Here is a 12,554-nt window from a genome sequence, read left to right as displayed (position 1 = left end):
AATAAAAATAAATTAAATATAGTATGTAAGCATTTCAGCACTAAACACAAAACCTGACTTCACTGATGCATGTATAATATGCATGGGGAAACCTACCTTATAAAAGAAATTTGTCTCCCTGCAATATCACAAAAAAAAAAATGAAATGGACCAGACTCACAAACCACAGTATCAATCAATTATAAAAAGAAAGAAATTTAGACTTTGACAATTAAATGCATATTTATGTCATAAGCACATAAGTAGTATCATCCTTCAGTCTTTTAGAACTGCATCTATGTGGCTGACTTATGAATCCAAACGCTGATGCTATTAAAATGCACCATCCAAATTGGGACGCACAACGGAGATGCCATGAATCAGCTTTGGTAGAATAACTGGTAGACTTTCTCTTGTTTGGCTTAATTGAACAGGAACGTATTTGACTTTAGGTGGTGGATATGGCATTCTGTAACACAAAGGAGAAAGATCCAAGACTCCTTCTTGATTCAAACTCCAGGAATCATAGACTTCAGCTGTAGGGCATGGATGTGGAGGATGTACCATCTTCATGAGTTTGGGTTCCATCACAAGTTTCAATAGATCTTTCTTAAACATTTCCCAGGCATTCTGTCGAAGGAAGATCTGACACAGCTCGTCGTCACTGAAAAGCGGAAGCAACATTAAGAACTGGATTCCTCTTTTTAAGCAGCAGATCTCTGGAATATTTTTGCTCTTTCCATTTCTAAATGTCTTAAGTATTGTTTCTCTACACCTCAATGAACTCATCAGACATGGTTGCCACATCCAACCAGCATCATTCCCTCTTCCCTGTAGTATTTAGAAAGTCATGATGGCTCTCCTTGTTTCCTTTTGTTTCTTTTGGTTGAAGCTTCTTATCTCACCTGATGCCTGACTTGTATTTGTAGGCTGAGATATGGCATGTATGCAAGATCTAACCTTGGTTTGGTCATCGGGACCAGAGGTTTACTCTTCCGAGCTTTCAAACTCATGCTGGAGCCCCCATCCTCTCTCTACCAGAAAATGTGCTTTGGGCTCAAGTTCCCTGAGGATGGGCTTCAGTAAATCTCTGATCCCGGTGACTGACCCAGACTGGATTTTGCAACATTATCCTGGGATACATATATTTGCCTCATTTTTGGTATGTATGTATAAATTCATTATGCCCACGGGAAAAGCACTTTAGATAACTGTTCTTTGTCTCTACACTTTATCTACTTCCTGTTTTTGACAGTTAGTCAAGTACATTACATGGTGGGAAGGAAAGGGAGAGTTAAAATGCTCATTGGGATTTGATATACAAAAAGTACTGAAGTTGAATCAGCTGGATACCAGATTGACAGTTCATGTTTTCCCACCCAGTACATGTCTATAGAGATTCCACAATGCTGGACACACAACTCTCTGTTACAAGGATGAGAACCGTTCTTCTATTAATCAACTCTCAAAACTCTCTCAGGCCCTTTGCTCCTTGCAACCACCATACTAAAATTGCTCTCACTGGCACACAGATCCTCTTGAACACTCAGAGGTACTCATAATTATTTAGTAATGATTGTTCTGTACTTCGAAAATAAGGCATTCCTGGCTCGAGCTGCTGCTTAAAGTTTTAATGTGTTAAAACTGTTTTGGGAAATATTCTGAATAATTTGGGAAGGGTAAAAGATGTGGTTAAGGAGAAGTTTGGTATTTGGAGGATAAAGTAACCAGTAATGTAACCCCACCTTTTCTATCTTTTGCTTTCATACCCATCCATCAAGTTGTTCTCTAGCTTACTTACAAACCTGCCCTTAAGTATTACAGTGTGCCTAATTATGAAGGAGAGGACAGTGTACATCTGTAATAAATATTGGAGGAGAATAGGGAAGTTAAATTTACATAGTTATTCTTAGATCACCTGGTTAGGTCAGGAAGAGAGTTAGCTTTTAAGGAAACCAATGTGTAGCTGTGGGTGTATGGACCAATTTTGTTAAAAGAAAAAGGAAGAAAAACCTGACCACTTTGTCTATTTTCAAATATGACAATTGTTTTCCTTGGAAAGGACAAACATAAGTCATCTTTTGAAGAATTTTATCAGAGTGAAAATGCCTGATGAAGAATATTAAGGAGACTCTAGTGATTCCAATTCCCCCTATAGATCAGAAGTCCCCAACCTTTTGGGCACCAGGGACTAGTTACACGGAGAGAGGTTTTTCTGCTGATCGGAGGGGGCGTGGTTTTGTGTGCTGTCTGCATCATGCAGATGGGGCGTTGCTTGCTTGTGTGGACCGGTTGCTAGCATGCCGTGGCCCAGTACCGGTCCATGGACCAGGAGTTGGGGACCCCTGCTATAGACCAAAGGATTTCCAATTCCAGAATGACAAAAAGTATATATTACTAATATTAATGGCGGAAGTAACACTACTGTTTAGCTGTTCAATAGATAAATTGTCTTTTTCCAGCAGAGCAAGACGGCTTCCATAGGGTTCCTCCTTCATTTTATCACCACAACCACAGTCCTGTGAGATAAGGGAGGGCTGAGAGCATGGGACAAGCCCCATCACTCAGTAAGTTTCCATAGCTAAGCGTGGACTTGAACCAGGGTCTCTCCAATTCTAGTCAAGTACTTATCCGCTGTATCACACTGGTGATAATTCTGTAAAAGGATTCTTGCTTTCTTTTTCATCCCAAAGAAAAAAGTAAGCCAGCTGCTTGGAGTTCCGCACATAACTTTTAAATTTGAATTCCATTCATACTAAAGAAGTTCTGCAAGACCTTCACTAGATACTGAAAATGCTGCATAAATCTCTTTGACCGTGATCCATCATTGATCACGAGCGTTTCCACAATGTTTTCAAATTCAGTAGCTGCCAGGCTCAACTACACCCACCTGGGATATTTAATTTTTAGCTTATTCAATTTCATGAGAATAACGTCATCAGCCCACGCCTCAATTTTTTCCTTTTTCAGTCGGATTAGCTCAACTCCATGACTGACCATGACGATAACACGACTGTCTTCCAGATTTACCTAAGAAATACAAACAGTGTACCTCTCAGCTTATATTGTGGGTACAGTGATACAATGGCCATATGTTCTTTATTCTAAAGAATATTCCTTTATTTCAGAAAGCTATCCTTTGGATTTATTTTTTTCAAAAACTCAACTTTTGTCCTTTATTTAACTTTTAACATACAAAGAGTACCGTTTAATGCACAATCTGCAGAAATATTTGCTTCTAATAGCTTTTCATGCTTTTTAGATATTTTTATTAGAATATGTGTTTTGTAAAAAAAAAATTCTTGGTTTTCCTCTTGAATTTTCTTTATATAGCAAAATTATAACATAAGCAATTAAACATTTTTATCCTTAGGAAGCTCTTTCAGATTTTCCCCTTTATTTTTTCCAAGAAAATATGGCCACTGTAATCTTGGAGCAACTTTTTAATGTTTCCAATGGTCCAATGGAATATTGGGGGGGGGGCGTTTTCTAGTGCTGCATTCAGACCATTTGATACATATCATTGAGATGGGTAGCAGGGCAAAAAGCCACTTCCATATAGATTCAGGTTTTTCACAAAATCTAACTTTAAATCTTTAAACGTATATTTTTTTCTTGATATAAGGAAAGATGTGCAACAACTGGCATTGCAGTTGCTGAGTAAATACCAGCAGCTTCCTATCCCTCTATTCCTATTAGCAGATAGGCTTTAATTATGTTGGAGTATTATAAAGCAAAATCTACAATCTAAATTTGAAAGAATTAGAATGAATGAATGAATGAAGAATTAAGTGTGCCTAAAGTGGTCCTTTGTCACGAAGGTGGTGTGACTGGAGACCAGAAGGTGGCTATACATATTTTCATTCTGGTCGAAACTATTGTTTTCTTTTCTTCCCCCCCCCCCATTGTGCTTGATCCTTGATCCCCTTGAATCAACTTGATTATTTTCTTTTATTATGTATGTTTTAATTTTTAATTTTTAAAAATAGAGTTCTAGTCATTGATCCTGATAAAGTACTATATATACACACAGAGAGACAGCCCACATATGGTTATCAAGTTATATAATAAATGAAGTAAAGGAAATACACTAGATCCAGCGGTGGGATTCAAATATGTGAACAACCAGTTGTCTGTGTGGATGCCGCTTCCGGAAATCCATTCTGGGCCTGAGCAACAGAAAATTAGCTACCAGTTTTGCCGAACTGGTGCAAACTGGCTGAATCCCACCACTGACTAGATCACACTTATTCAGGATTATTTTTGCTTTTTTCATGTTAACGTAGCATTGTATCTTTATTTATTACTATTCCCAAGTGCTAGCTTACAGATTTACTTACTATGTAATCTCCTTTATAGAATTGATCTAGTCGGATATATACAGCTGCGGCAACAGAATTTGGCATTTCTCCATAGGCTGTAGAGTGTGCAGATTTCTGTCTGAATACTCCTGATACAACGTTCTGCACCATCTCTTGTTCATCAGATGGTACCAGTTCCTGAAGGATGCTTGAATTTAAGCAAATAAACTTATATATTAACTCTTGCTTGGTCAATGTAGGGTTTTACTCTCAAAGACCAATACTTTCCCCTCTGAATTCAGAATAAGAACCAACTTAAAACAAAAAACAAAAAAAATGAACATCTTCAAAACAAGGCAGCCCCTGCTGTTATTTTTCTTCCCTATATCAGCCCTTGGAGGAAGACCAAATCAGGAAGCAAATTCTGCAGGAGAACCAGAATTCTACTTTATTTAGGTGAGTTCTAATACAAAATCCTACAAGTCTGATTCTGCTTTTTCTCCTCTCTCTCTTATACCCCAGGAGGCAGGAAGGACCCAACCTGAGTCTCCTCTTAATGCAATCTCTATTCCCAAGATTTAAGGAATACAGTACATCTGTCCTCAGTTTCTGAAGATTTGCTTCAAGGCCATTTCACTGTCTCTCTATATCCTAACATTGAGATGAGTCTGAACCACAAATCTCACAGTCCCCAGCCAGCACATGTCATGTTGGACTGCCTCAGAACAGCAGGAGAGAAGCAACCTAGAACTAAGAAGAAATTTCCTGATGGTTAGAACAACTTGCATCCAGAAGTTGTGAATGCCCCAACACTTTCCCCTTTTTAAAGAAGAGGTTGGACAACCATTTGTCTGAAATGGTATAGGGTTTTCTGCCTGAGCAGGGGGTTAGACTAGAAGACCTCCAACTCTGTTATTCTGTTATTCTGTTAATTTGCAGGGAGTCCAGCTAAGCAAAACTGCTTTATTACAGTCACCCTTTCCCAAGACTCTAGGTGGCTTACAAATACAAATATAAATCAGTAAAAATATATAACTTCATAGGCAGCCTGGACTAAAACAATCAAAGAGTAACAACTTAAACCAAGGGCCCCACAATTGCAGGCTGGGGAGCAAAGCCAGGTCTTAAGCACTTTTTGAAACCTCAGGGGGGAGGATGCTGTGCGCATCTCTGGGGATATGCTGTTGCAGACAGTGAGGGTCCATGACAGAGAAGGCTTGCTTCCTCAGTCCCATAAAATGATATTTAGTAAAAGAGACCTGGAGCACATCCACTTTGCCAGAATGTGCTGGGCAGGAAGAAACAGAGATAGGTGTTAATTGTTCCTTCAGGGTTGGTTTCTCAGTTCCCTTCCCTCACTTCCTGGCCATGTGAGCCTCCTCTAATCCAGAGCTAATCCAGAGAGGAGAAGGCACAGCTTTTCCGTTATACTCTAAAGACTCCTTCAAGCAATGTGCAGCTAGCTAATTGGCTGTTATGACCTGGCAGGAGCAGTCTGTAAATAACACCTCATTTCTCATTGAAAGAAGCACAATTTTGTTAAAAGGAATAATATATTTTCAAATATAAACAAATTAAAATGAGAAAGAAGGAAGGATCAGGGAAATACTGTGGACATAGTTTACTTAATCTTCAGTAAAGCATTTGACAAAGTATATCATAGTCTACTTCTTCGTAAGACAGGAAAATGTGGGATAGACACCATCACCGCCAGGTGGATTCAGAACTGGCTGACTAACCACACTCAATATGTAGTCCTCAATGGAACTACATCTAAGCTCAATGGGCACCTCCTGCACTGCCACCACGTGGTCGTGGAGTTCTCCCGCCCGAGGCCCACCCACACCGTCAAGACCTTCGTGGGCAACGTCTCAGCCGTCTGCACCAGCGGCAAGCTGCGCGTCCTTTTCCAGGAGTTCGGGGCCGTCATCGAGTGCCACATCGTGAAAGGAGTGGGAGAGGCGAGCTTGTGGCCTAGAAATCTACTCTGTACATGCTCAGAGGTGTTGTTACGCTCTCCATTCCCGGCTGCGATCCCAGCAATTGAAACCAACTCAGCTTTAAGGAGCCCTAGTTTGACTAGCCGTCCCGCCATGGCTGGGTTGACTTTACACAATTGTTGGATGTCCGGAGAAGCCATTGATGAGCTGCATGAGAGGTACTTGGAGAAGTTGACCCAGCTCTTTGAGGAGCATAAGGCCAAGTACGGTCTGCCCCAAGACAAGTATCTAATGATCACCTAGCCGACCATATTGGACCAGCCTGGGACACAGAGGGGCAATATTATTTTTTTAGAGAATGTTTGTTGTGGGTGTGTGTATGCATGTAGATGAATGGTGGCCCTGTTATGTATAAATTTTATTATTGTATTTAGGGCGTATGAATGTGAATATTTTTATTTTTATGTATATAAATTGAGTGTGAATGTGTATTGAGTGTTTGGGGTATGAGAATGGTGGAGTCGGGGGTGGAGCCTGGTACCCCCTCTGCTGAGTGCAATAGCAAAAGTAGGGGGGCAGGACTTACCCTTGGGCTTGGTCTGTATGGAAAGCGAGTCCGGTCAGGAAGGGAGAAGGCTGGTGAGGGTGGGGGTACTCCGGGGAGGGGAGAAGGTCGGAGCATCCCGGTTATGACTGGGATGGGCAGATATGGCGGGAGCCGAGGGGCAGGCCATCTTTGGGGAACAAGGACTCGCTATGTTAGAGCGATTCCTTGTTCCGGCCCCTCAAAAGGCTCATCCTATAGTACTGGTGACAGGGGAGTACAGGACCCTAATTGTAGGCTGCTGTTGCTTAATGCCAGGTCCGTTGTCATCAAAGCCCCCCTTGTCCGTGATTTAATATTGGACAGCGGGGCGGACCTGGCATGTATAACCGAAACCTGGCTGCGCCCTGAGGGGGGTGTTTCCCTCTCGGAGATGTGCCCGGATGGGTTTGTGGTGCTGCATCAGCCTCGACATCAGGGCAGGGGTGGGGGAGTGGCAGTCATCGTTCACGGGTTCAGTTGGGCTTGCTGCTGACGTACCTACCTCCCAGCTGCGTTGCAACAGCCCTGCCTGCGTTGCTGGAGTCAGTAGCCGGGTTGGCGGTGGAGTTCCCCAGACTTATAGTACTGGGGGACTTTAACCTACCATCACTCGGCGATTGCTCAAAGGCGGCGCAGGAGTTCATGGCTTCCATGGCAACCATGGACCTGACCCAGGTAATTCAGGATCCGACTCATAGGGGTGGTCACACACTCGACCTTGTGTTTCTCTCGGGGCAATGGAGACATGATCTGGAATTAAGGGGAATAGAGATCTCGCCCTTGTCATGGACAGATCATTTCCTATTGAGGCTGGACTTCAGAGCATCACTCTCCCATCGCAGGGAGAGGGAGCCGACTATGTGGTTCCGCCCCAGGCGCCTAATGGACCCAGATCGGTTCCAGGAGGAGCTTGGGGAAATACCTGACTCCCTTGTCCACAACTCGTCCGGGTCCCTGGTTGCGGCCTGGAATGAGGCGGCGTCCGGGGCCCTGGATCGAATTGCGCCTTTGCGACCTCTCTGTGGTGGTGGTCCCCGGAGGGCGCCTTGGTTTACTGAGGAGCTCCGGGAGATGAAGCACCACAAGAGATGTCTAGAGCGACGTTGGAGGGCCAGTAACTCTGAATCTCACCGATCACTATTAAGAGCCTATCTTAGGACTTATTTAGTGGCGATAAGGGCGGCAAAGCGTGTTCACTTTTCCGCACTTATTGCATCTGCAGAATCTCGCCTGGCCGCCTTGTTTAGGGTGACCCGCTCCCTTCTTAAAGTGGAGGAGGCAGAGGAACCCTTGCAGGGGAGAGCTGAGGAGTTTGTTCAGTTTCTTTCGGACAAAATCGCTTAGATTCAGACAGATCTGGACTCCGACTGGGCAGTGCCAGCCGAGTTGCCAGGGGCTGGTCTTAGTCATGTTATCTGGAGCGAGTTTGAGCCTGTGACCCCTGATGAAGTGGACAAGGCCGTGAGGGCAATGAATGCCGCCACCTGTTTATTGGACCCGTGCCCCTCCTGGCTGGTTTCTGCCAGTAGGGAGGTGACACGAGGCTGGCTCCAGGCGATAATCAATGCCTCCTTGATGGAGGGGTCTTTCCCGCAACCTTTAAAGGAAGCGGTAGTGAGGCTCCTCCTCAAGAAGCCTTCCCTGGACCCAGCTGTTTTGAAGAACTTTCGTCCCGTCTCCAACCTCCCCTTTGTGGGGAAGGTTGTAGAGAAGTGGTGGCGTCCCAACTCTTGAGATCCTTGGATGAAACTAATTATCTGGACCCTTTTCAATCTGGTTTCAGGCCCGGCTACAGCACTGAGACTGCTTTGGTCGCACTGACCGATGACCTCTGGCGAGCCCGGGATAGGGGTTATTCCTCTATCCTGGTGCTTCTTGACCTCTCAGTGGCTTTCGATACCATCGACCATAGTATACTTCTGCGTCGTCTCGGAGAGGTGGGGGTGGGCGGCACCGTATTGCGGTGGTTCTCCTCCTACCTCTCTGACAGGTCGCAGTCGGTGTTGGTGGGCGGACAGAGATCGACCCCTAGGCGCCTCGATCATGGGGTGCCTCAGGGCTCGGTCCTGTCCCCCCTCCTTTTTAACATCTACATGAAACCGCTGGGTGAGATCATTCGGCGACACGGGGTGAGGTATCATCAGTACGCGGATGATACCCAATTATATATCTCCACCCCGTGTCCTTTCAGTGAAGCAGTCGACGTGATGTGCCGGTGCCTGGAAGATGTGAGGGTCTGGATGGGGGTGAACAGGCTTAGACTCAACCCTGACAAGACCGAGTGGCTCTGGGTCTTGCCTCCCAAAGGCCAACTGGATGGTCCATCATTAGTCCTGGGGGGGGCAAATTTACCTCCCTCAGTGCAGGCACGCAACCTGGGTGTCCTCCTGGACTCACAGCTAAATTTGGAACAACATCTATCGGCTGTGGCCAGGGGGACCTTTGCACAGGTTCGCCTAGTGCACCAGTTGCGGCCTTATTTGGACCGGGAGGCTTTACTCATAGTCACTCATGCCCTTGTCACCTCAAGACTGGATTACTGTAACGCGCTCTACATGGGACTACCCTTGAAGGGCGTTCGGAGGCTGCAATTGGTTCAGAATGCAGCCACGAGAGCGATTGTGGGCGCGCCAAGTTACGCCCACGTGTCACCTATCCTCCGTGAGCTGCACTGGCTTCCTGTGGGTCTCCGGACGCAATTCAAGGTGTTGGTTATCACCTTTAAAGCCCTTCATGGCATAGGGCCAGGTTACTTACAGGACCGCATTCTGCCGCACAGTTCCCAGAGACCGGTGAGGTCCCATAGATTGGGCCTCCTTCAGGTCCCGTCGGCCAGACAATGTCGGCTGGCGGGCCCTCGGGGAAGGGCCTTTTCTGTGGTGGCTCCGACCTGGTGGAATCAATTTTCCCCCGAGGTTCGAACTACTCCCACCCTGCCAGCCTTTAAGAAAGCCGTTAAAACTCTCCTGTTCCGGCAGGCCTGGGGCTGAGGTCCCCGGGGGGGGGGATATGATCGGACTCGCGGTATGACTGTATTATTTTATTGTTTTATGATTGTTTTAACTCTGTACGCCGCCCTGAGTCCTTTGGGATTGGGCGGCATATAAATAAAATTAAATACAAATACAAATACAAATAAATCAAGGGAAGCATGCAGTGGGATCTCTCAAGGTTCTGTCTTAGTCCCAGTACTCTTCAACATCTTCATAAATGATTAAAAAGAGGGTATAGAAGGGGAACATCAAATTTGCAGATCACACCAAGCTGGGGGAAATAGCCAACACTTTAGAAGATCGACTCAAGATATAGAAGGATCTTGAGAGACCTGAACGCTTATCCAACAAAATGCAATTCAATGGTAAGAAAAGTAAGTCTTCCTTAGGCAAGAAAAGCCAAATGTACAAGTATAGAATAATAGATGTTATTTGGCTCAATAGCAGTAGCTGTGAGAGGAATTCTCATGGACAACCATTTAAGTATGAAGCAGCAGTGTGCTGCAGCTGCCCTAAAAAAAGCCAATGCAGTCCTAGGCTGCTTCAATAGAAGGATAATATCTGGATCACGTGAAGTGTTAATACCAGTTTATAATGCACTGGTAAGACCACAGTTCAAATACTGTGTCCAGTTCTGGTCACAATATTAAAAAGATGTTGAGACTTTAAAAAGAGTGCAGAAAACAACAACTATGATGATAAGGAGCCTGGACGCTAAATTATACAATGAACAGTGGCAAGAACTAGGTATGTCTAGTCTAACAAAGAGAACGACTAGGGGTAACATGATAGCAGTGTTCCAATATTTGAATGGCTATCAACCCCCTCTTCCCAGGCTGTCACTTGAAGGTAGGACAAGGTATAATAGATGGAAGATTATTAAAGAAAGTTTCAGCCAAGAATTAAAGAGAAATTTCCTGACAGTGAGAACAATTAATCAGTGGAATGGCTTGCCTCCAGAAGTTGTGGGTGCTCCATCAGTGGAGGTTTTCAAGACGTGTCCAAAATGGTACAGGGTCTCCTGCTTGAGCAGGGGGTTGGACTAGAAGACCTCCAAGGTCCCTTTCAACTCTATTATTCTAATGTTCTATGCTCTATGTAAGTAAAATGGGCATCCATAAAACCTTTTGTACCAAGGGTGCCAATCAACCCTGATATGGCCATCAAGCTGATATGCTGCCAATGTTCCCATCTCCTGTTTCATTCTGGGTGGTGAGGATAGCAGGAGTGGGGGCTTGGTTGCAGAACATGTTTCCTAGGAATTTGACCCCCAGGTCCAAATTAAGATAATCCTGCCTTGGATCTCATCCATATAAGAAGAGAGTAAGGAAAAACATATCAAGCTTTCAAGATATTCTATAATTACAAAGTTCCAAGAGTCCTTGGGGTGTCTGTTTCCAAATCTAGCCTACTTCAAAGTGTTTATATCAATTTTACATGCTTCAGTAGTCTACTCAAAGATACATCTAATCATGCCTTTGATTGTGGAAATGCGCATCAGATCCTTGGGGGGGGGGGAGTTGCCCACAGAACAACTTGCTAAAATAGTTTTACAACATTAATAGCAAGTGAATGTATAAATAACAAACTAACGTAGCATTTGGGACTAGGCTTGCCCAAGCAAGAAACAGTCCCTTTAGTATTTCTTCACTTTCATGGGGTTTTGTTAAAAATGCTTGTAGGAGCCCAGGATCAATTTCTCACTTTTACAAGTCATTGTGAATTTTTTGTGACATGTCGACCAGCAGAATTTCCTATAGATCGCTCCAGAGTGAATTTTGTTCCTAGCCAGCTGAAAGAAGGAACAGTCAAATGAGCTGTGCCAGTCATTGAAGGCAACACTTCTTTAACGGAAAATGACCAGAACTTTAGATAAAGACTTAGAACTGATGCTGTAGCTAGGAGAGCAACACTAAACCAAGAGGATTATAGCCAAAGCTTGTATACTATAGTATAGATCTCTGATTCTGTTGCTGCTGTAAGTGTCACACCTGTGGAACTGTATGCCATATGGCAAGCAAGTGCCCAAATTGGTCAAAAGTCTCAACTTCAAGAAACATGGCAGACTCTTCTCCCAGGAGTGTAACACCGGTGCCCTCAAACAATTAAGCAGAGCTTAGACCCGTGGTGGCGAACCTATGGCACGAGTGCCAGAGGTGGCACACAGAGCCCTCTCTGTGGGCACGCATGCCGTCGCCCCAGTCCTAGGCCTTCAGCTGGGTTTTATAAAACCTTTTCGCTTTAGGCCTCTGCCGCCATATGCAAAAAAAAAAAGTTTCAATCAATCAATTTCAACTTCTCGTGGGGAAAAAAAAGATCTCACAAAGTTGGAATTGATTGATTGAACTTTGTAGTCCCACCCAGTCTGCCGTTACCACCGCAACCACACCCACCCAATGGGCTACACCCACCCAATGGGCCACTCCCACCCGGCATCCGACAATACATAAGTGGGTTTTAGGTTGCAGTTTGGGCACTCGGTCTCTAAAAGGTTCACCATCACTGGCTTAGACAATCAACAATAGGCAAATTATCCCTGTTACTCTTTGTACACTCTCAGATATACAAATACAAGGCTCTGCTTTTTTTAGATTTAGATTCAGCAGCTAACTTCATAGATGAGGCCAAAGTGCAGCAATTTAAGTTGTCCACACTGTTTATCAGAGCAACCTATGTTTGTGGAAACTATTGATGGAAAATGGCTTGAGCTGGTCCTATTCTACAACACACAATATTTATTTGTTTGATTGATTGA

General features: G+C 44.3%; 1 protein-coding gene across 2 annotated transcripts in view; it reads right to left on the bottom strand.

Annotated features, from left to right (window-relative positions):
- Positions 1-253: 253 nt before the first annotated feature.
- LOC120313126 (cyclic nucleotide-binding domain-containing protein 2-like) overlaps positions 254-12,554 on the bottom strand; it is a 48,324-nt gene continuing 36,023 nt past the window's right edge. For both annotated transcript variants that reach the window (XM_039354671.1, XM_039354680.1), the window contains 3 exons: positions 4,320-4,488; positions 2,870-3,009; positions 254-643 (listed from right to left, as the gene is read on the bottom strand). In XM_039354671.1, the coding sequence (XP_039210605.1) occupies positions 313-643; positions 2,870-3,009; positions 4,320-4,488 (640 nt within the window). In that variant the 3' untranslated portion in view covers positions 254-312. The remainder of the gene's footprint in view (positions 644-2,869; positions 3,010-4,319; positions 4,489-12,554) is intronic.

Source organism: Crotalus tigris, unplaced genomic scaffold, assembly GCF_016545835.1.
Source record: "Crotalus tigris isolate CLP2741 ecotype Arizona unplaced genomic scaffold, ASM1654583v1 scf7180000017568.13789103, whole genome shotgun sequence".
In the NCBI taxonomy this organism is placed as follows: domain Eukaryota; kingdom Metazoa; phylum Chordata; class Lepidosauria; order Squamata; family Viperidae; genus Crotalus; species Crotalus tigris.
The sequence above is the reverse complement of the archived record's forward strand: the minus strand, read 5'-3'. Positions and strand labels throughout refer to the sequence as shown.